The 24,551-nt window shown below is 38.8% G+C and overlaps 1 protein-coding gene and 1 long non-coding RNA gene across 5 annotated transcripts; one reads left to right on the top strand and one right to left on the bottom strand.

Moving 5' to 3' along the window:
- Window positions 1–8,063: 8,063 nt before the first annotated feature.
- LOC308391356 (alpha-N-acetylgalactosaminide alpha-2,6-sialyltransferase 1-like) lies at window positions 8,064–24,047 on the bottom strand. Of its 4 annotated transcripts, none has more exons than XM_080873987.1 (9): window positions 23,851–24,047; window positions 23,419–23,692; window positions 23,033–23,195; window positions 22,020–22,119; window positions 11,731–11,869; window positions 11,538–11,641; window positions 10,792–10,875; window positions 9,791–9,890; window positions 8,064–9,332 (listed from the first exon to the last, which is right to left on the bottom strand). In XM_080873987.1, the coding sequence occupies exons 1-9, from the start codon at window positions 23,946–23,948 to the stop codon at window positions 9,144–9,146; spliced, it is 1,251 nt and encodes a 416-aa protein (XP_080730113.1). In that variant the 5' UTR covers window positions 23,949–24,047; the 3' UTR covers window positions 8,064–9,143. The 4 variants fall into 4 exon arrangements, with proteins under 4 accessions (XP_080730113.1, XP_080730112.1, XP_080730114.1 ...); XM_080873986.1 differs by having other exon boundaries at window positions 22,020–22,182; window positions 23,851–24,046; XM_080873988.1 differs by lacking the exons at window positions 8,064–9,332; window positions 9,791–9,890; window positions 10,792–10,875; window positions 11,538–11,641; window positions 11,731–11,869 and adding exons at window positions 19,744–20,310; window positions 21,197–21,394 and having other exon boundaries at window positions 22,020–22,182; window positions 23,851–24,041.
- On the top strand, window positions 11,881–19,700 carry LOC308391358. Its single transcript, XR_013970592.1, has 2 exons — window positions 11,881–18,597; window positions 19,436–19,700. It is a non-coding gene; the product is annotated as an uncharacterized lncRNA (long non-coding RNA).
- Window positions 24,048–24,551: the final 504 nt, after the last annotated feature.

Here is a 24,551-nt window from a genome sequence, read left to right as displayed (position 1 = left end):
TGTATGGTTGTGTGTGTGTGACAAATAAAATTTGAATTTGAATTTGAATTTGAATTTGAAAAACAAACCCAACCACTAAGATCCAACAAACATTAAAAGAAAATATGTGATCTTGTTTTACATACCCCTCTTTCAGAGGTGAAAGATATAACCCAACACGTTCTCACTCCCAACTTGTCAAATGTGTGACGCATGGTCAGGCTCCCTCTGCTTCACTTATCGACGCGAGGGGGGTACCCTGCGCGTCTCACTGCCAGACTAGGGCAACAGTTTCTTCCCCCAAGACGTCAGACTCCTGAACACTAAGTGACTAGACTGACACACACATACCTTCATATGCGTCACTACCTCAAGCACTTATCTGCACAATCTCACGCATACGCACACACACACACACACACACACACACACACACACACACACACACACACACACACACACACACACACACACACACACACACACACCTACCTTCATACTTTTACTTTTTGCACAATGCTCAGTCTTTTTCCACATCCCACTGCCATTGTTGCGGTTTTCTATTGGAGGAACATTGTCTCACCTCACTGTGTACTGTACCACTGCACATGGTTGAAATGACAATAAAGCCACTTGACTTGACCTCCTTATCGTATTAATCATTTCATGTCTCACCAAGGTATTTCAGGTTTTGTAGGGTGTGGACTCAAGGCAGGCCAGTTTAGCAGGTGGAGAACTGCTGTTGTAATAGATGTAATAGTATGCACTGACGTAATAGTATGTCTTACTGAAACATACAAGGCATTCCTCATGCACTGATAAAAAAACAACAACATTTGTTATGACTGCAGAATAGTTTTTCCTTCCTTGAGGTGACTGTTGTTGTTATTTGGCAGTATACAAAAAAATGAATGAAATGAATTTCTCTAGAATGAGATATATCATAGACTGTATATGAAGGCTGGACATCTAAAGAGTAAAGCCAATATGGAAGTAATTTAAGCCTGTATTCTTTGTACAGAAGTTGCTCAGAAGTCTATGATAAAACAACCCTTAGGTTCTCTTGCTCTCTAATTTCTACTTCTCACTAGTTTAAAGTCTTATTGAATACAAAATGAAGTTCATTTTGTAAATTATGAGAGTCACAAAGACAGATAAAGCAGGGTATGTTTAACACTACTTTATCTTTCGTTACACTGGGCCTGCCATATGACCCTGAAGTGTCCCTAGGTTTCCCCATCAAAGTCAAGTATTTTTCACAATACTTGTTCTTTGCTTCAAGAAATTAGGTATGGGTGATAAATACTAAAAGGTTGACATCCTTCGTTAACCTGGAGTCTTCTTACCCATGCTCATTTTTCCAGACCGACTACCAGAACAGAAAAAGATACTTATTACTTCTTAACAACAGAAAATTAGTAAGGTTGTCTGTAGTAGTATTTTTACATTTTCACACTACCATCAAGATAAAAGCTATAAGAATAACTTTGACATGAATGGCAGTAAATCTTCACCACTTTACTGTGAGTCAGAAGTAGTGTCTGTCAAACAAAACCAACCAAGGTTTGCTTGGGTTGTTTATTCTTACCGAACAACTTAATCATGGCTATCGATCTCCACCCCCTTCTTTGAGCCGTTCAGGATTCCTCCAGTACCTACCACAGCACAGCGCACACAGCCATCACCACCTGGTTTTGGGAGAAGCAGTGGCTGTTTTGCCTTTGGAATCAGCTTCACTGAATCCAGCACATCTGCAAATGAAAAGAAACACATGAATACACATTCTGTGATTGTTTTATGGTTGCTGTATGAGTAGAGAAGAGGTTTGTTAGTTTGCTTTAAACTAATGTTTCATATTTAAAAGATGGATGTCTTTATAACGATGTCTCAAACTGTTAGAATGCCTGGGTCGTTGACCCAGGGTTTTTGAGTTTATTATATTATTTATTATTTCTAGTCTTTGAGTTTTTGTTTGAGTTCTGTCTTATGGTTTATGTCTCTGCCTTCTCTAGTTGCTCTGTCTCCCCTGTCAGCTGTATCCCCTTGTCTAGTTCGCGTCTCTGTGTATCCTTAGTTGCTATATCCCCGTGTCCAGTCAGTGTCTGTGTCTGCCCTGGTCCCACGTCTCTGTTCCCTCTGTTGCAGTGCGTGCGAGTCTGTGTCTTTGTTCAGTCTGTGTTATGTGTTTCCTGTTTTACTCTGAAGGTCTCTGTCTTACCTCAGTGTGTTCAGTTTACGCTTCCTTGTCTGGTCAGTTCTGATTTGCCCCAGCTGTGTTTCCCTCCTGTTGTCCATTCCCTGATTGCTCGCTCTATGTATTTAAGCCCTGTGTTTCAGTTTGTCATTGTCGCGATATACTGTTTATTCTGACTAAGAGATTTCTGAAAAAATAAAAACGTACAGCTCTGCTGTCACTTCCAACATAAATGAAGAGAGAAAACTAAACAGCAGTGACGTCTGTAGGGTTACTGAAGTTGGACTAGCCAGTAGTGATGTGTCGGTCACTAACGAAATGGCTCTTAGAGCCGCATCTTTGACTTGAACGATGCGAGCTGGCTCCTTATTGCAAGCTGTGGGGTTTTTGTTTTGTTTTGTTTCATTTGGTCTCTCACCCTCTCTCTCGGGGCGGTAATTACACTCGCAGTAGCACAGGAACAGAGCGGGAGGGAGAGAGAAAGAGAGCCAGGGACAACAATGTCACATTAGAAAGGTATAGTAATCATCCACAACTATTTTCAGTTACGGATGATAAAGGATTCAGAAAGTTTATTCATGCAGACCCATATGACAGAGAATGTGCATCTTCTTTTTGTTTTCATATTTTAATTTATATTTAATTGTGTTCTGGTTTGTAGTGTTTTGTGTTGTTTCACTTTAAATTTGTTTAAAAGGAAAAAGCTAAAAATTTAAATAGTTAAAAGTTGAAATGTGAATAGTTGGTTTTTGTATTATATGACTTATTTATTACATTTTATGTGGAGTGAATAAATAAAAGTACATTTACGGTGGCCTGGCTTAAAACAGGACATATTAGCTGCATTTAACCTTCAGTTACTCTTTATATAGTTAGGTAGGAGGCTGGATAATCAGATCTTCCCCACACTGTGAAAACTGTTATTCAGGTTGACCTAACAAACCCAGTTAGCAGCTGTAGCTGTGAAAGGTCTTTTAGTGTCTTGATTCAGCTCCATACCTGGCTGAGAAGGACCATGGGTCAAAGCAGACTTCAGCACCTGGCTGTGATGTCAGTTGAGAAAGAGATGCTTGAGAGACTTGACCACCAAAATGTGATAGACAGATTTGCCAACCTCAAGGTGAGGTTAAAATAAAAGAAAAAATCTGCAGAGCCATAGAAGTATCTGCAGTAAAGATCTTTTCATACATTGTATACATTGTACCATAGGCCAAGGTGTCTCAATTTTTTAATAATATTTTGTACATTTCAAGGACTCTTCTATTTTTGGAGTGTATTTTTATGTATATATATTATATTATACATACACATTAAAAGTGAATCTCTGTCCAAAAAATGCACTGAGTTTACTTTTTACTCACTGTGAGCATCATTCATTATTCTCCCGCAGGTTAGGATATGTATTTTTTTTTAAATTCCAATCCATTCTTCTTTGGCAGTAGTAGTCTTTAGCAGCATTTAAATAACCTTTATCAGATTTGATGGTTTTGTTACAGACTTTTCAAAAAAGTGTTTTGCTTTTCTTTCACAAATTTGGGGATTAAATTTTGTTAAAATGTACAAAACAGTGATGTCATGTTTTGTGGCGAGGACCCAGGCACAGAGAGACTTGATGAATTTAAGAATCTTATTATTTAATAAAGAAATTTGCAGACTTGCACAGAGATGGTAAAATTATGATGACTGATAATGGAGATGAAGACAACAGACGATGAGGACAGGGAGGAACACGGGTTTAAATGCACCAAGGAGACAGTCAGAGGGAACTCGGGACAACTGGAGACATTTAAGGATGCAGGGACTGACAGGGATCTTGTGCTTTGAAAGAAAACTTCTCCCTACTCTATAGTTGTTACCAGCCATGTTTTATTTCCACGCTGATGTCAGATTTAACCAGACCTTGGCATTTATTGGTCATGGCGGCCCACTATGATTATTTATACAATATGCGAAAGGACATGACATACCAGAGGATATATGTACACATTGTGTTATTTAAAAAAATAAAATAAAGCGCAGCAGCCAACAAGGAAGAGAGTAATCATGTTAAAAAACTACTACCCACTACTCAGGGATTCATCTTGCATTCTTACCTCCTCTCTAGCCTATAGCTCGCCTTGCATCCACTCTCAACCTGACTCTGTCTGCAGCCAATAACAATATTAAAAGTGTATTTGGTGACACAAAAACAGGATATTTCTAAGTATAGTTTAGTAAGTTTCCACATGTCTGTTGTTGATGCTGAGAAAGGCCCACTAAAACAATGGCCACCAGGCAAAAGCAATGCTTTTGACTCGATCAGTGTTAACCCCACCCCTGAATTTGATGGGTGAGACTGACAGATAAAATTAATTCATGAACACAGCCGCAAGGCCAGGTGTACCAAAATGAATTAAATAAATGCATCATTAAATAATTGATTAAATGTAAATTCAATTAAATGTCAAATTTGTATTAATTGAATATATAATTGTATAATTAATTATATGTATAATATATAATATAAATAAAATTGGAAATAAATAAATAATGTATTAAAAGCTTTAAATGAAATGAATGGGCATTTAATTATTAATGAACCATTTAATTAATTCCAATTTTAAGTTGATCTGTTTCCTATATTTTATTGGTTTAGAGTTATTCCAGATTCCGACTGATACTGTCTGATATGACAGGTTTGTCCTCCTGTAACCAACCAGTCATATATGCTAGGTCCCAATTCAGGGGCTGCATCCTTTGGAGGCTGCATTTGAAGGCCGATTACATCACAGCCAGGCAGCAAAGGCTGTCCCAATCTGAAGCCTGCACCAAATGCGGCCGACAAATGCATCCTTCATTTCCCCAAATTTGAACAATGGGTCGGGCGTATTCTTCTAAGTGTACGAATTTAGAGGAGAGCTGCTGATAGCCGAAGACAATCCGGTGGACCATGCATTGAGAGGGTTATCGGCAGATCAGCTCGTTGCTTCAAATCAGGGCCAGACTCTGCGGGAAACGGAGTTACCCATAAGGGAGGCTAAGGTGAGAGAGGTTAGTGACAATGATCCAGAACTTTAAAAGGCTCAGGTGCTCAACACCAGCACAAAGGTAAATAGAACATTGTTGGACCGCCTGACTAAGTTTTCTGGCTGGAAAAGAGCTGTTAAATGAGCTGTTGCTTGTCTTAAATGTTGTGCTAAGCAAGTCAAAGGTCTTAATCCCAACGGAAGTACAAGTGTTGAGGAAAGACAACAAACTAAACTTTTCAGAATCAGATTGGTCCAAAGAGAAGCATTCAGCAGTGAAATCAAGAATCTACGGCAATGCAACAACATAATATCCAAAGACAAAGCAAACACGCTATGCAAATTAAGTCAATTTTTGGATAAGCAGGGTGTGCTGAGAGCAGGCGGCCACTTGACAAGATCTGATCTTCATCCACACATGAAACATCCTGCCATTCTTCCAAAAGCAAGCCACATGTCTTCTTTACTGATCCAGCATTATCATAAGAAAGTACAGCATCAGGGAAGAGGTATGACTGTAAATGAATTGCGATCTAATGGGATATGAGTCATTGGATGCAGCAGTGCAGTTGCCTCACACATCTGTAAGTGCATCACATGCAGGAAGTATAGAAGGAACACACAAGATCCAAAGAAGGCGGATTTGCCAGACTGGTTGTGGCATAGACTGCATTGGAACATTCTATGTTAAGGATGCAAGGAATCCACCCGGATCTGCTCAGCCTGAGCCAGAGGAGCTCAGCGAGCCGGAGCATGACCAAAACCCACTGCTCAAAGCCCACTGTTCAATGGCCGTGAGCACCATTCACAGAGAGTTGGGGAATGGCTGCAATCACAGCATTGTAAGATGGCGAAAGATGTACCCTTAGGCCCCCTCCTCGATTCAGAGCAGGTCTTTCCCTTTTCAGGTAAATGGTCTCCTTGACTCCCCGCTCAAACCAGCGTTCCTCCCTGTCCAAGATGTGTACATCCTCATCCTTGAAAGAGTGTCCACTGGCCTGTAGGTGTAAGCCTCGTCAGGCCAGGACTCTGCAGTCTATTTACACCTACAGGGTACATCTTCCGCCATTGATCGCTTTGATCAGTGGGTTTTGGTCATTGGTTGTTGATCAATGGCCATGAGAATTTGCATAATTAAGATTAAGGAACTGACCTCCCAGCCCTTTGTTCCTTCAGTGGGCTGGTTTCAGTCATTATGCAAATGTACTGTTTATAAGATTGGGGAAACCTGCAGTCAGCTGAGACTGAAGAAGTCACATGGATGAGTGACGAAACGTTTCTCCCACAAAACGCTACATCCAGATGAACAGAATCAACTTTGTGGAGATTTACTTTCCTGGATGATTGAGAATGCATCAAGACATCAGTGACTCGTATTATAGATATTACGAGAGCTTTTGAACTGGTCATGCCCAACTCAACACAGAAAATCATTCTTGAAATGACCTTTCTAAAAGGACTGTGTACTTTGGAGGTGAGAATTGGGGTCCTCGTCCTGGCTAGGGTGTCAATGAATTAATCATCTTTGGACTGAACTACAGACAAATGTACAGATGTACTTTTGTATACATATGTATAGATATACATATACAGAGATGATCTGTATAACATACAGATGTGCTACATATATACAGATGTACTAGTGTGTGGTAAACAGATCTACACAGTGCTATAAATATATCTACAGTAGTGGAAGCATAGCGCTCTGAACAGACTATAATAATGACAGTGTACACACTATAACAGAGACTATGCTATGTAAGGGTCCTAAAACTATAGTAGTAACCAATGTGAGCATATGTTCTGTTCCCACATCCCACATCACTACAAATGGAAATGTGGTATTTTCCATTAGAGCTGTGGAACTTTCCACTTACGACAATAGCAAATTTATTTAAATACTTCCGGCTTGGCACACAGTAACCTTGACACAGGTGTCCTTGGGCAAGACACTTCACCCGTTGCCTACTGGTGGTGGTCAGAGGGCCCGGTGGCGCCAGTGTCCGGCAGCCTCGCCTCTGTCAGTGCGCCCCAGAGTGGCTGTGGCTACAATGTAGCAGTGTGTGAATGTGTGCGTGAATGGGTGGATGACTGGATGTGTAAAGCACTTTGGGGTCCTTAGGGACTAGTAAAAGCGCTATACAAATACAGGCCATTTTACCATTTATTTGCCAACCCTGTTAATGGGGAAGTAAAACCACATTCCAAAGATCAACTATCAGTTATAGCTCCGTGAATGCACAGTGCAGTTTAACACCGCCACAAAAATAACACTATGCTTCTGATCTAAAAAAAAAAAATGGACTGGATTATTTTCTTTTCACATTACATGCATTTAGTCTTTGAGTGACAGATCGCTTACAAATATGACAAATTTATTTCCCCTTTCTCGTGCTCAAATAATAATATCCTTTGCCTAGATTTCCTTTGAGGTGCTGCTGATTTTAAAATGAGATATGCTGTTCTGTTCTTGCATAAGGGAAAAGAAGAACAGCATAGATGCATTAAATTAATGGACTAATATGTTAACATTCAATTCATTAAATTTATTTAGCACCTGTTCACAATGCCAGTGATCCCAAGGAGCTTTATATTTTAAGGCACAGACTCTGCACAGAGACATATCTAATGATGAGACATCATCTTATTAGGACATTTTGGAAAGGAGGAAATGTACCACTGGATAAGGGGAATTGCAGGATGAAGAACTGTGAATAGGATGAGATGATAACAGAAATGAGCAGCAGCAAGAAAAGAATCATAAAGCAAAAGATAAAGTATAAATAAGGGATGCTTCAGGGCACAGTGATTTTAGGTTAAAACTTTTAAGCAAACTAGAAATAGAAGTATGTTTACATTATGCTAGTAAATTATAAAATACAAAATTAACACATCCCACAAAAGTCAGCTTTATTTCCTACATAAAATTACATGCACAATGTACACAGATGTTACAGATCATTTGAGCTGTCTTTGGATGTCATTGATACATCAAACAACTCTATACAAAACTTGTTGTGTTTGACTGAACATTTTGTGTTTCACAAAAAATAATTTTTCTGAAAGATACAACTTTTGAACTAATTAAGAAAATAAAATAACAGAGAAAAACTGTAACATCAAAACAAACCACCACAATAAAATCACAGCTTTTTTCTCCATTAAACCTCTAGAAATTTAAATTTACTATAAAAGCAAAGTCAACCACTAAAATCCAACAAACAAACAAATAAAAAAAAGGATAATAATATAATCTTGTTATTATGCCTTTTTCCAGGGGTGGACTATATAATTGGCTATTTGGTTTCAACATGAAGATATTGTGCCACAAGTAAAAGCTGTAACTACAGCTGTCACAAACAGGTATTAACAGCGTTTATCTTAAAGCTAAATAACACATCAGACGTAAATAATTATACAGATATACCTGGATTACATATTACTCTTTTGTCAATATTTGATATATAAGCTGAAAAAGCATAAATGAAAACTGAAAATCTGCAACCAATAGTAACCAAACAATATCAAGTATTCAAATGCAAGAAAATTTATAAAACTGCCATTTATGCTGAAAACCCCTTCAATGTGACCAAATTAAACCAATAGTAAAAATAAAGAGGCAAAGAGTTCATCTGCATTAATGCTCTTGACTCAATCCCAGCTGTTGTCGATGCTTGATTTTAATCTATGGAAATTTACCCACAGAGATGCACTTTAATAAAATAACATGAGTGATAATAATCATAGCGTCTTTGCTTTGGATGGTTTAGTTTGCATCATTAATGAGATATTACTGCTCGATCGTCTTTTGCTTTTGATAAAACCACAAAAGGAGTTGCAGAAAAATAAAACCAGCTACCATAATGAGTAAAACTGAGCATCACATATTGTCTCAGTCTTTGGAAAGTACACATAGTTGTTTTTAAATCTGGTAATCAGAAATCTTGATCATGTCAGTGTTGCTTTTAGTTCTTTGCTTTTGACTCAGTTCTTCGAAACAGCCTGATTATTTTCCTGTTATGAAGGTCTTTCCATGTATTCTTCTCCAAAATGTAGTCATGGTTGGCGTAGAAAATGACTTTGCTCATGTTTTTCTCAACATAGTAGTTAGGATATTTGACGTAGTCGTCAGTCATGAATCCATATGCATCGACCTGAGGAAGACAGAAAGGCAGGAGAAATAGTAGGAGAAATATATTATGATTATACGTGTGTATGTGTCTTTTTATTAAAATAAGAGGAAGGCAGGTTGAGGACAAAGTTAGAGAGGCAAAGGCTATGATGGTTGGGATCCATCAGATTCATCCCAGTTATTCTTGGATTTAAAACACCAAGAACAGTGAAAACGCTTATGTTTCATGAAGGGAAGTATGTGGTGGGTGGCACTGTATTAATCCCAATGGGGCGGACCTTTTGTTTAACTTGCAGAGTAAAAATGTACTTTTTCATGAAAGGTGTCTTTGACTCTTCATCTTATTTCTGATTCATCTGGGCTGTGTGAGAAAGCTCCTGAAAGTTGACTTGCTCATTCTAGAGTTAATTGCCAGGTCAATGCTTCTAAAGCTGTGAATACCAGCAATAAGCACACAAAGTTCAAGTAGTTTTAACTCACTATGTCACAGGTGTGCAGAGCCAAGAAGACAGTGAATGCCCCGTTGGTTGGTCTGACCAAAGACCAGGATGTTTTATTCAGATTAGGTGACAGTAAGAACCTGTGAGTGAAGAAGAAGCATCAATTAAGCATACACATGGGGAAAATGAGCTACACTTCTATGACAGCAGAATAGGCAACCTCCAAATCCCAAACACACTGTAAAAGAACACATGCATAGAAAATTACTCAGTGTAAATTACTTGATGTTCTTCAAGAAGACTGGAGTCCTACTCCTGAAGACCACTTAAAGGAATTACAGGAAAGTTTGTCTGAGAGAGTTCAGACTGTGTTGAAAAATAAAGGTGGTCACACCAAACATTGATTGGTTAGAATTGTACCAATATATTTTGTCTAATATATTGTATGTCTATGTATGTTTGCACATGTTTCAATAAATTGCTGCAAATATTTCCCATTTTCAAAGTAAATGGGGAAAGTACTGTATAATTACATTGTTCAAGGACTGTTCATGCTGACATTCATGTCTGAGTTACAATCTTATAACAGTTATTCCAGTGATGTTTTGCTTGTTTCTCATCCTTATTGTTCATTTCTAATAGGAATCCCAACTGTATGGTTGAATTAGCTAACAAGGTTGCATTCCTGGGGTAGAGCTGTAAACAACAAACGGGTGTGGCAGCGTGTGTGGAGTTTCAGAGCGAGTGTGGCTGAAGAGGAGTGCGTGTGTGCGGAGGAGCTGTGGCGGTGACTGTGTGGAAGAGGAAGCATGTGTGTGGATACCCCCCCCCCCCCCCTTCTCTCCCTGGACCCCCTCCCAACTCACTGCACATATATATAGCACTGAGGTGATCCCTGTTGTAAATAAATAATCTCCTTTTGTTCTCAAAGAAAGAACTGTCTGCGCGTGAGTCCATCCAGTAGCCATGAAAGCTTTCTTCTAACTATTCATAGCCCTTTTAACAAAAATACTATGTACAGGGTGTTAATTGCAGGCTGACCTGTTCCGCACATATCGGAGGAAGTCCTGGTGCAGAACGTAGAAACGACTTTCATTGTATTGCCCTGAATAGTAGGTCCTTGGTCTGGTGAGGTTAGAAGACGAAATATGGCACACTTGTTAGTCACATATATGCCACAGAAGATATTTTGATTTGTAAAAGACATTATATTAGAAAGATACATTTAAATTACATGTCACAAACATTTTATATGTATGCAGGTAAAGCTTCCATGTACACTCAAAATTTGCATTTGTGAAACAAATGGCAACTGGTTGAATTTAATTTGTTAAATTCATGTTTTTTTTCTTTCTTTCTTTTTCTATATTATATTATGTTACAGTGTTGACCTAAGATAACAGACTTTGAATAAATTAATAGATTAAATATATATATTTGTATTGATTAATATTTTATTTTGTCCAATTGTTGTATAAATACTGTAAAGGATAATGTATGATAGTACAAATAATCTTAATAACTTTCTCCTCAGTGGCATCATTATGTGTCCCATAAAATAGAAATAGAAAAATAGAAGGTTATAGTGTTTATTTATTTACTGAAAAATAAACAAACATATGTGTTTGGGAGTACAAAACATTTACATCATGATTCAAAAAACAAAACAAAACGTAAACAAATACAGTTGGAGTCTTAATTCCTTAATGGGATAATTGCAACTTTTTGAAAGTGGTGAAAACATTTCTTGATTAATTTTCTTTCTTTTTTTTGCATTTTATACTCACAGTTTATTGCGGTATGGGCCAGCAGAGACCTTTTCTCCTCTCAGAAGAGCCTTTAGCCACTGGAAATCCCTCATCCCCTCTGGAATCAACACATATTTTATACCCTGTCAAAAGGAAAAGGAGAGCCCTTATGTTTATTCTGTGCAGGGAAAATAAGTACGATACAACACTGTTGTCTTTGAAGTTTAAGTACCTCGTCATGAGGGGCAGATTTGTACCCGTACTTCTTGAGCAAGTAAAGTGATGTCGTGATGGAGTGGGCTGTGTGAACGTAAACCGATGTTTTGTTTCCTACATCTTCCTCATAACCCTTAGTGATGGCACCATTCATCCTGCCAGACAAGACAAGAATACATTTTATCAGTTGTTGCTAGCTAAAAGTGCAATACCAATGTCTAGGTGTTGACTACAAATATCTGCCATATATAAACTGCTTGTGGGACAGTGAGCAATTTCATGTGAAGTATCATCATAAAGCAACTCTAATTCGAAACATGCTGGAACATTGTGTAAAGTGTAAATCAAATCAGACTGCAGTTATTTGCAAATCGGATAAACCCACATATTATACACAATGGAACACAGAAAAAATGTACCATTTTAAGAAGAATATTACACTTTGATGACATCAACACATCTGAAAAAGAGTTGTCCATATTTACAACTGTGCATCATCCGTCTGTATTCTAATAAACCTCCATAACTATTTGGTACTGTGGTGTTCTGTGTCATCTCTATCCTATTCATCATTTCACATCTCAATCGAATTGAATTCAAATAATGACTAAATAATTATTTTTCTATAGAAACAATGATGTAAGTCTAGGAACCTTTTATGTTTTTTCGTTGAGAAACATTTTTCCAATAATTTGTAGACTTAGTGTTTTGTATGTTGTTGAACTGCTGTCCATCTTCTTCAAGATGCTCTTTTTATACCCAATTATCTCACTGACTTGTTAGCTAGCTGTTTGGGGGGGGGGGGTTAGCCCAACTTCATTTTCCTTTTTTTTTTACCTGTTCCAACTTTTTGTAGTTAGAAAATAAACAAAAATGTTGTTTTTGTGGAATTTTATAAACATTTTATTTAGATTTTTTTAAAATCAATACAACAGTTTCTTTGATACGAGATTTATATAGTCATAGACTATCGAAAGAGTAATGCCAGTACAGAAGTGAATGAATATGGAAGCCTCCATTCTTCGTGAATGACAGCAGTTGTACTAAGCAAAGAGGCCCAGACCTCCCTCTCCCCAGCCACCTCCTCCAGCTTATCCGGGGGAATACCAAGGCGTTCCCAGGCCAGCCGAGAGATATAATCTCTCCAGCGTGTCCTGGGTCTGCCCCGGGGCCTCCTCCCGGTGGGACATGCCTGGAACACCTCACCCAGGAGGCGCCCAGGGGGCATCCTTTTCAGATGCCCGAACCACCTCAGCTGGCTCCTTTCGATGTGGAGCAGCAGCTGCTCTACTCTGAGCCCCTCCTGGATGGCCGAACTTCTCACCCTATCTCTAAGGGAGAGGCCAGCCACCCTTCGGAGGAAGCTCATTTCTGCCGCTTGTATCCGCGATCTCGTTCTTTCGGTCACTACCAGGCAAAAAATAAAAAATAAAAAAATAACAACAACAAGAAAATATTGATCTGCTTCTCTTCGCACAGTGTCTGCCCAGCATAAGACGCAATTCAGACTCAAACAAAGCTGCAAAGCAGGAGAACAACATCACCATCAACTATTCTGTGCCACAGATCCAGTTCGCTGCAGCACAGAGTGATGATGAGACCGTTAACATGTGCAACTTAGAAGTAGTCAGAGGTAACTGGATGTTCAATCGGGTTAAATGCAAGGTTGATTGGATTATATCTGAAGATCATATGCTATTCGTGATAACTCTGCTAGACTCCAAATTACTCGTCCATGCGGGCATCTCAAAATTAAATGAAACCACTTAACACTTTTTCCCTAAAACGGACTGACATGGGACACATTAAAGTTGGATCGGAACCAGCTAATCAGTGTGAAGGTAAGTGTTTTTTTCACTTATTCGAGAGAAGTCCGAAATGCGTTCTTATTACTGTTTGTTTTGACTTTTAAGCTACCCTACCAGGATATTTTCATTCAAATGCTAAGACAAAATGTCAATATCTATGAATGTGGAGACTCAAAAGACTAGTTAGGTAATAGTTGCCGATGGATTTATGAGACTTGATAGAAACTTGGACGTTTGCAACAGGTGTATCGGTGAACTACCGAGGTTGCGCCCAAATGCTTAAAGCTGTTAGCTGGTCAGTGTTTTAAGGTGTGCTTGTACTACCTGTACGGTGCGGAGTGCTGACTAAGTCATGTTAAACCCATTAAAGCGTCGAGCTCAAATATCTTTTTATTTTTGTGCACTGTTCTCTTGTCGGCACACATTTTCTGTTTACTGAAGCCTTTTGTGAATAATTTTGATCATGTAAAAACTGGGAATCGGTCCCTATTGACAATACTCTTATTTTTTGCATTGCATTTGTCATTTAGGAAAGGTAATTGGTCACTGAACTTTTTGCAACTATGTGTATTTCTAAATTTTGTGGCTTCAGTGCACGCAAATTTATATTGTTCAGTTTGCACGTTAAAAGCCTGCCAAGCACCCCAAGGCTGATTATTCTTGGTAAGAAGTCATTTATGAAATACAGCTGATTAGACCATATTAAAATTTCTGTTTGGCACAGGAGCTTTTCGTGGACACAGGTATCCAGTCTCTGTTTTGTTAGCTCAAATTTATGTAATTTCCTTTATAAACCAAGGTTGTTGGACATGTGTCTCAGTGAATCCAGCAAAGTAACAATATCAAATTTCACATTACATATTACTGATCAACATAGTAGTCTAGCTACACCAACAGCAGAAATACTGAAGTCAATACTGTAAAGTTTAACAGCAGCACAAACTATAAACTCCAAAATAACCATACAGTTGATTCATCTCCGGTAATTTAACTGGGCTGACTGTTTGTTAGGTGTGTTTAATGTGCAGAATAATTCCCAATTATGTACAATTATAATATGTTAAAACGGACTTATGTACATAAGGCCATTAATAATTAACTGTACATAGCTATTTGCTTTATGACTATCTAGACAGTGTGAAGAAGTGAAGTATTGAAATTATTTTATGTTGCATAATGACAACATGTTGCCCCTATACATTTAAGGACAAAGTTCAATGACCGCCACCTGCTGGATGGTGAGTCCAGAGGGGCGTGTAATCTTCTTTGGTTCATTCTATGTATTGAACCTGGAATACCAGGAGTCAGCGTGTGCAAGGTTTTTTGTAAGGATAAACCCTGAAGAGGGAACAAAATGTACCTCCAAGTGTGGGACAAGCAGAAGGACTGGGACCACTGTAAAGCGAAAGGTTGTTCACATTAACCCTCATGTCACAACTTTCCTCCAGCGGCTTACCGAATTTGAGTGGAGAACTTCAAATTAGGTAACTGTTTTTGCCATTTTTAGTGAATTTCTTGTATAATTTAAGTGACCAATGTGTTGTTACCCATGTCTCCACAGATGATCCATGGCCCATGCTTTCTGGACATTTACACAAGACCAGCAACAATGAAGACAAGCTCTCTTGCCATCTTGCAAGACGTTGTCTCTGTCCAATAGGTTTTTTGAGTGCAACAGTTTTGATTTTTTTTCCTTCTTTTACCCGTTTGTTAAAAATTATTTCAGCTACTTACACTTTAATTGTCACATGTATTGGCTCACCCTACAAATCAATGAACTCAGTCCACAAAGCAAGATCAGGGTTCAGTGCAGGTCAGTCAAGTTCCTTCACACCACACACGATCATCCATGTCATTGTGGACCCTGTTTTGTGCAATGATTTGGTGGTGTGAGCCAGTATTTTGGACAAAGTGTATATAAAGGCAGAAGTGTGGGGCTTGATATTATATTCATTACAATTCAGTTTATTTGTATGGTGCCACCAAAATGAATGCCAAGGCACTTCACATTGTAGGTTTAAGACCCTAAAAAATATAACTAAGAAAACCCAACACTTGAGCATATGTTGTCTGCCATGATATGGATATGACATAATATCGTTAATGTTTGTACAACCATCTGAGAAAATAATGGATTACATGGTTTAGTAAAAACAAGTGCTTCCTCAATGAAAATATGTTTTCAGTTCTTTTCAGTTTTTGATTTTGGAAATGTGTATTTCAGCAGGGAAAAATCAGAATTGAAATAAAGTGGTGTAAAGCACATGAATTATATTTTGTGTGTGTGTGTATCTATCTATCCATCCATCCAATTTTTTTGGAACCCTCCAGTCTCTTACAGTATGTTACTGTTAACTGAAATTACGGTAAATTACCTGTTAAACAGTAAATGACCGCCTGTTGGGACACGGTATCCTCTAGCAGAGATGAATATTTTTGGTACTGATGATGCGTGATAACGGTGAGTTACTGGTTAATATGTTGCAGTTTATTACCTTGCAGCGGGCTTACAGTGACATACCGTGAATAAACGGTAGTATCACAGTATGATGTTACTTTGTTGACGTAATTTACGACATAACGGTATCTCACTGGCGTCACTGTCGCCAGTGAGATACCGTAAAAGGATAGCTCAGTAGGTAAAGTGGTCGCCCCATGATCGGAAGGTCGGCGGTTCGAATCCACTTAACGGCTACCCTGAGGTACCCCTGAGCAAGGTACCGTCCCTACACACTGCTCCCCGGGCGCCTGCTTAGTGGGCTGCCCACTGCTTCACTGAGTGAATGGGTCAAATGCAGAGAAAAACAAGTAATTTCCCCATGGGGATCAATAAAGTATCCATTATTATTATTATTATTATTAAAAAAGGCTACGGTGCGTTACCATAATTTGTCCAAGAGTATTATACTACTCCAGCAAAAAACGGTATCATCCTGCAGAACAGTAAGCTACCGTAACACGGCGTCACGGTATGACGCTGGCAACAGTGACGCCAGTATGTTACCGTAAAGTGGTGATGAAAAGTCTAAATGTGTGGATCATTTTAATTCAGCTGGGTGTCTTTCCTTTTGTTATATTTCTTTAAGAGTTCAAAATGTGTTAATTACATAAATAAAATGTAATTTTCTCTGTAGCATTTCATGGATTTCATAAGAAACACACCTTAGTTGCTCTGTGGAATCTTTTAATAAGCAGTTAAAAACTTTTCTGTTCAAACAAGCTTTTTGTTGATCTACGTATTTTATATTCTTTACATTATTTGCATTTGATCTTTTACATTGTGTATAATGTCTATTGATTGTATTGTTTATTTTAATATTTGTGTCCAGCGCTTTGTGACTGCCTGTCTGTGAAAAGCGCTTAATAAATAAACTTTACTTACTTTAGTTGTTCACACAAAGCATAAAGGTAAAAAACAAAACAAAACAATATATACAGTGTTATCTTCATTTTAGATTTCAAAAAGTATTTGCGGCTCCCAGTGGTTTTTTTTGCGCGGAAACCGGGTCCAAATGGCTCTTTGGGTGTTAAAGGTTGCTGACCCTCGACAGAGGGTTGTGCGATCAGCTGAGCACACCATCCGCTCCGAGCTCCCTGACCTGCACTCAATCTACAGCAGGCGGTGCTGGACCAAGGCCAGGAAGATCGTGAAGGACCTCAGTCATCCCAACAACAGACTGTTCTCTCTGTTGAGGTCAGGAAAGCGATTCCGCTCCCTGAAGACCAACACAGAGAGACTGAGGAGGAGCTTCTTCCCGCAGGCGATACGGTCTCTCAATCACACCACTACACAGTACTGACCCACACATATAGTTCTTACACACACTGGACAATCTGGACATTGTTTTCACTTCATCACTTAAATCACTTTAAGCATATTTGCACTGCACAAGACATAATGTGGATTGCACAACACTGGTCACTATATTCTTCATTTCCAGTTAATACTTGTACAGCTGCTGTTATTGTGTATATATTTATTTATTTATATTTCTTCATACATTCTTATATAGTTCTATACTGTGTATTGTGTATTTTGTTGTACAGTTATTTTATTTTCAACTTTAATTTATATATTTAAGTGTGCCTATGCCAAAAGGCACACTTATTACTATTGCTCGGATTTATTATTATTATTATTATTATTATTATTATTATTATTATTATTATTATTATTATTATTATTATTATTATTCCGCCTGAAATTTTGGACCGTAACTCGCCCCACAGTTTTGAGACAAGGTTCACATATGATTGTGTGCGGCTGGAGCTGGAATGAGTTGCTATGACTTTTGGTGGTTATTACTTCTATAGTTTTTTAAATATGAATATTTTAATGCTAGTTTTTGCCTATTGAAATGAATGGGAAGGGAAGTGAAACTTAACTTGTGGTGTGTTGGCTCACTCACTTAATTAGTGGTGTGTTGGCTCACTCTAGTGGTATGCCAGCAGTAGTACGGCCTGTCTACCCTTATTTGGATTTTTTTTTTTTTTTTGAGCCGTATGAATGGCAAACTGCACTCATTGGCAGCGGCATAGGCACACTAAATTTTCGCTTTCTAGTTTATCTTACGGTGTGTTCACACCGAACGCGATGGACGCGAATAGAGCGTCAGGTTTACATGTAAAGTCAATGGAAAGGCGCGATGACGCGCGATTGCGGGTCTCGCGAAAATTCGGAAGCATATTTGCGTCGCGAAAACGCCAAAACGCGTGAAACGCGCGTCAGTGTAGCGCGTCTGGCGCGTTTGACTCGCGAATAAAACCACGCGCGTGAGTTTTTGTGTTGCATTTTGTGCATACGCGCGTTTCGCGTCTACCGCTCGAGTTGGAAAAATCTGAACTCCAGCGTCAAATCGCGCCGCGACAACCAATCAGGAGCCTGGTGACGTGGCTGTTACCTAGGTCAAAGGGGCAGATCCAGCCAAAGCCTTTCATACTTCAATGGAGGGGAAGGCTAATCAATGCGGTAGCAAACAACTCGGAGCTGTACAACACCAGCTGCTTTCAGTACCGAGACAGGAATAAAAAGGACTGAGCTTGGAGGAAGATATGTGAAGAGATCGGGCAACCTGGTAAGTTCATTCATTTCTCTTTTGAAAGTTTTCACTGACCCGGGGAAGCCGCACAAAAGCTAGCAAGCCACCGCTATTTTCCCACTGACGTACAAATACCGTTCTGCTTTTATGCATGTTGTCATTTAGGAATATATTTTATTGTTTATTAATAAACAGCACACAGTGGTCCCGCTGTTCATCCGTCACTGCTTTGCTTTTTCGCTGATTTTTTATTGCACAGTACAGCATTGCATTCTGCAGCCTGATTGACAAATCTCCTGCGCTTGCCAAATTTATCACGTTTGGTTTTGATAACCATCACGTCCAATAGAAAAAACAGCACAAAAACACCCATAACTATGAGCCTCATTCGGAAATAGACACCTGCACCGTGAGGGAAAAAGGCGCACGAAAGTGGCGGGCAGATGAAGACAAACCGCGGCATAATAATACTTTTACGTTTTGCAATCTACAAAGGTTTGCACTTTGAGAATCAATTGTGAGAACTGTGACCAGGGGCTAGTTATTCTGAGAACCCCTGCAATAAATGAGGGACCACTGTCTACTCTACGATTATTATATCCAACCTGTTAACATTTAATACTGTATTGATAGAACCAACTGATTCTGCAGCAGAGCATCCCCAGTCCCTGAGCTCCTGCTGCTGCACCCACAGATATGTACAGCAAGCACTGATACCTTTTTAGTCGGTGGGATTCCCTTGTGATCACCTTTACTAAATATCTACAACCAATCTGATTATATCCTGTTATTGTTTTTTTTTTTTTTTTCCAATGTTGAAATTAAAATCTAGTAGCAGCCTTCTCATTTCTTTGTGTTTTGTGCTGTTTTACAGGCCCACAGAGGAGGACGGCTCCGAGGCAGATGAGGGACGGGTCCCAGGACGGTCCATCGGCGGTGGAGCTGGCCATCCTGGAGTCCCTGAAGAGGCCACACCAGTCTCCAATGGAGCATTTCCTCCTCAGCCTTGTTCCTGCTCTGGAGAGCAGCTGGTCCTTTTTATTCCTGTCTCTCTGTAAATTCTTATATTTTATATATTTATGTTTAATGTTTTTCTGTTTGAGACTTTTAATATTATTTCAAATAAATGTTTATAATGACTAATGTCTCAGTTCTACTACACAGCAAATGTTGGCACACGACTTGACACATGTAGAATTTATTTCATATTATACTAATGACAAAATATACTGATACAGTGGGATGCAGAAGTTTGGGCAACCTTGTTAATAGACATTATTTTCCTGTATAAATTGTTGGTTGTTACAATAAAAAATGTCAGTTAAATATCATACAGGAGACACACACAGTGATATTTGAGAAGTGAAAAGAAGTTTACTGGATTTACAGAAAGTGTGCAATAATTGTTTAAACAAAATCAAGCAGGTGCATCAATTTGGGCACCACAAAAAAGAAATGAAATGAATATTTAGTGTATATCAATGTGTGTGTCTCCTATATGATATATGGGGTGCCTTTGTCTGGATGTGCTTCCCATCCAGAGCTGCACAGCACAGAGGAAAGTTCCAGCGCTCCTGGAATCCCTCTGTGATGGACCGCCAGTCTCCAGGTGAAGGCACAGCCATGAAGTCGTCCACTAGACAGTCCCAGATGGACGTCGCTGCCTGGGGGGTGATCTGGCTCACCGTGGACACACCGACTCTGAAACTGAACGCGATGGTCCTGAAGGAGTCCCCGGTGACAAGGAACCTGGACAAAATTGTTCAAAATCAGTATTATGTGTACTGCAGTTACAAAATACATTATTCAAATTCCAAAATACTTTTGTGATGTCAGATATAAATCACAAAACTTAAATCTTACATAAAACATTTTGTAATTATAAGGATAATTACAAAATGTATATTAGATAATATCTAAAACAGTTGTTTTGTTTTAACTTTAACATATCATAATTTGATTGGTAGCAACTTTCACAACTACAGTGAGCCAATCACTCATAATTCCTAAACATGTCAATCAGGTAGGAATGAAGTAAGACATTAATAGAAATAAAGAGTTGTATGTTGACATGTAGCCCTTTCCTTGCTTAAATCATTAATATTTTTGAAAAATTAATCTGTGATAAGACAGCTTATCAAGATAGAACCATGTAACTAGAGATGAATCAAACTGTTCACAGTTTTATCTAACTCTGTTTTAATAAAGGCTGTGACCCCTGCTATAGAGTCTGACAGCTGCAGGGATTATATACAAACATTCAACTATCCCAGAATTAAACCAGGTCTAAATAAAAAGGAGTGAGTATCACTACAAAGGTTAACTCAGTGGTCCTAATGCTACAGTTTGATATCAGCAAACACCGAGCGCATACATTGATGTGACACCACAGCCATGCTATCATTCAAACACTGATAACAGCATAAATCGAATTAAATCGGGACTTGATGAGACCTTCTGAGTATCACTAGAAATATTATAAAGAGTCGTCTCTGTACCACAGTTTGCTTTCAGTAAACACCGACAGCATTCACTGTTAGCATAGCACATCCATGTTAGCAGTGTATAACTGGATGGATTAGCATATTAGCACAGGTATCAATAAAGGACTACCGTATTAAATAGTTTTACTAACCTCAGGCAGACGGACAGGCGCTCTGCAGGTGGGATTGAGCGTCTGTAGTTGGTGTCTAGGCGGGCAATGCTGGGACCGACGAGGGAAAGCAGGTCCTCAAACTGGCCAACGGTGATAGCGCTGGAATCGGCCGTCATCCAGGCGCAGCTCCTGGAGCAAGTGGTGAAACTCACCAAACTGCTCATGCCTCTGGAGGACCTGATGGACCCAGGTACGGCGAGGACGTCTGTTACGCTGCTGCTCTGCTCTCCACAGTACATAGAGAAGGGAGACTCTCTCTTCAAGTGCTAGCTCGATAGCTGCCATCTTGCAAAGATACCGGTCTGGCACAACTCCCTCCCACATTCCTCCCACATTTCCGGTTCACGCGCGTCAAAATATCATATTTTGACGCGCGATGGATTTTTCTTGGACACGCGTTGAGACGCGAATGTACACGCGTCAAATTAGGGGCGTTTGGGGCGTTTTATTCGCGTCCATCGCGTTCGGTGTGAACACACCGTTATTCTTTCCCAGTTAAATTTACCCTTCATTCTAATTTGTGTTGTACAGTTATTTCATTTTTAACCTTAATTTATATTTTGTTCCTTCCTAGTTAAATTTACCCTTTTTAATTTTTCATATTTATTTCCGATCTTATTCATAGCCTTTTCCTTTGTTTTTCTTTAGGTCACGAGCAGTTGTCTAAGCATTTCACTGCATATCGTACTGTGTATGACTGTGTACGTGACAAATAAAATTTGAATTTGAATTTGAATTTGACCCCTGGCCTAGTGCCTGTCAAACAAAACAAACAGGTTTGCTTGGGGTTTTTTTGTCTTACCGAAAAACGTAATCATGGCCATCGATCTCCACTCCCTTCTTTGAGCCGTTCAGGATTCCTCCAGTACCTACCACAGCACAGCGCACACAGCCATCACCACCTGGTTTTGGGAGAAGCAGTGGTTTATTTGGCTTTGGAATCAGCTTCACTGAATCCATCACATCTGCAAACCAAAAGAAAAACATGAATACACATTCTGTGATTGTTTTATGGTTGCTGTATGAGTAGAGAAGAGGTTTGTTAGTTTGCTTTAAACTAATGTTTCATATTTAAAAGATGTATGTCTTTATAACGATGTCTCAAACAAGACAATATGATGCAGGTAGCATATAGTTTGAATCGATGGATATTAACAACTAAATCTTTATAGCCACCATCAGAAAATATAATACATCACCTGAAAAATAGCATGATTCATCCCAACACTCTCATGATGTGTAAACTCTTTCATATCGAACCACATTAAATTCGGCACTTGAAAATTTCCAGACAAAATAGTTCTCTGTTAAATTACAATAGAGCGACTACCAAAACAGTCGCTCGATTGTCTCTCATAAGTCTTCATTCACTCAAAATAACAAAAAATGCCTAAAATGCATACTTTAACTAATCTGTTTACATTAGTTAATTAGATTAGTTAAGTAGATTTTAAATGTAAGCTTTTGTTTGATTGGTATATGTTCAGTTTATACCAATCACATTTTCCTTAATGATTAATTATTTGAATAAATAAATATTTGAATTAATATATTTTAACTGTATCTCACTTAAAATAATTGCTTCATGTTTTTTTTATTAAGTAGTCCAGAGTTAGGTTTATATCAGCACGCCATCTTTTCTATTCATCCATTCCTAAATGCATTGACGTGCTGTTATTTCATTGGCTGTTTAAACATATCTCATAAAACTACATATGTGTTTAAAAATCCAGTCAGAGAATAGATGTATATTACTCTGTCATTCTTCAGTCTGGCACACAATACTGACCCAATATCAGCTTCATAAAGACCTACCATCATATTTGTAGTTCATAAACCCAAAAGGACTGTTGAAATGTGAAAGGCGATTCCACTCGCTCATGTTAATGTTGTCTTTGTGCAGAAACAAACGTATGTTAGGAAGAAAAGCCTTCTTGAATTTCTCATCCTGAGTGTTTCGTAGAGACTGAGCACATGTCTGAAAATCATAAAAAAAATATGAAATGATGAAACAAGTTAAAAATGAATGACTTGAAACAAATCATGAAAAAGCAAAAGCAATACGTCAAGAAGCCAAAAAGACAGAAACTGAAATGTCAGGCATCATGCAGATGGCTGGTATGACTCCAGCTATGCTGGCTCACATCCATAAAGTTAATACGTTCGACTGTTTTTACTATATCTTGTCTTAACATGCTTACTGGTCGTCTATGTTGAGTATCTTTGCTGTAAACATCTTCAAAATCCCACCGAGGAAGCTTCTTGAAGTCTTTTTTGTAGAGGAGAGCCATGGGGGTCTCAGCTACAATGCGTTGTATTGTGTTGTTTTTTGCTGAATCTGCTATTTCTGCTATTTCTGCTTCAAAGTCAGGATGTGGTGGTCCTGATTTTAATTTTCTTTCCCAGTATGCCCTGTACCTCTCAAGCACAAAGTCTTCCGATTCACTGTCATCTATTTCTATGAAGGTTGACCAGCTGAATCAAAAGGGAAACAGAAGCAACATAAGATAATTAGTGAGACAAGTGTGTGTTTCTTTGAAAAACTTTACAGAAATAAAAAAAATAATTTACCAGTAAACAGATTAAATCAATCATAGGTTTTTCATGAGTCAACATATAAAAACACAACCCACCTGATGCTTTTTATCCTATTGTCTAATAAATTCAAAATAATCAAGATACACGATGACAAAAAAAGCAAAGAAAAAAACTTTAAAATTAACTCTGCCATCTCTGGTTTGTGGAGTTGTTGCTGCTCAGTTAAGCTCAAAAACTATCTGCTCTCCCTCCTGAGAGCTGCTCACAGGTGGAAGAGCCACCTAACAAGTTGTCACTGATGCAGCAGGGCAGGGCTATAGCCAGTAGCGGTTTTTGATACGGGCGACACGGACGGTTTGCCCTGCTTCCAAATACAGCACATTTCATTCATAATATTGTAAATCCAAGTCCATTATGGATTCATGATTTGAATCCCGGGTTGTGTGAAATCCCAGAAATAAACTCTAGACAAAGCAAATCTGTGAAATAAGGCGTAGGTTTATTAGGTTATGTTGTGGTGATCCTCGAGTTGGGGGATGGGTGTTCATACTGGAGTGCAAAATTGAAGCCAATTGAAGATGGACAAGAAAAGTTCAAAGCCATCAGGTGCTCAGTTTAGAAAAAAGAGAAAAGAAGAGGAGGAGAAATGAGCAAAAGATACAGGTAAGCAGATGTGTCATTGGATAATGGCAGCTCATGTATCCTGAAACATTCAGGATACATGAGAATCATCAGAGGGAGTGTTCGCCCAGGGCGCCAAACAGGCTAGGACCGTCACTGTGTCTCCTCATGCAGC

This window comes from Rhamphochromis sp. 'chilingali' (genome assembly GCF_963969265.1).
Source record: "Rhamphochromis sp. 'chilingali' genome assembly, chromosome: 22".
Lineage (NCBI taxonomy): Eukaryota > Metazoa > Chordata > Actinopteri > Cichliformes > Cichlidae > Rhamphochromis > Rhamphochromis sp. 'chilingali'.
The sequence above is the reverse complement of the archived record's forward strand: the minus strand, read 5'-3'. Positions and strand labels throughout refer to the sequence as shown.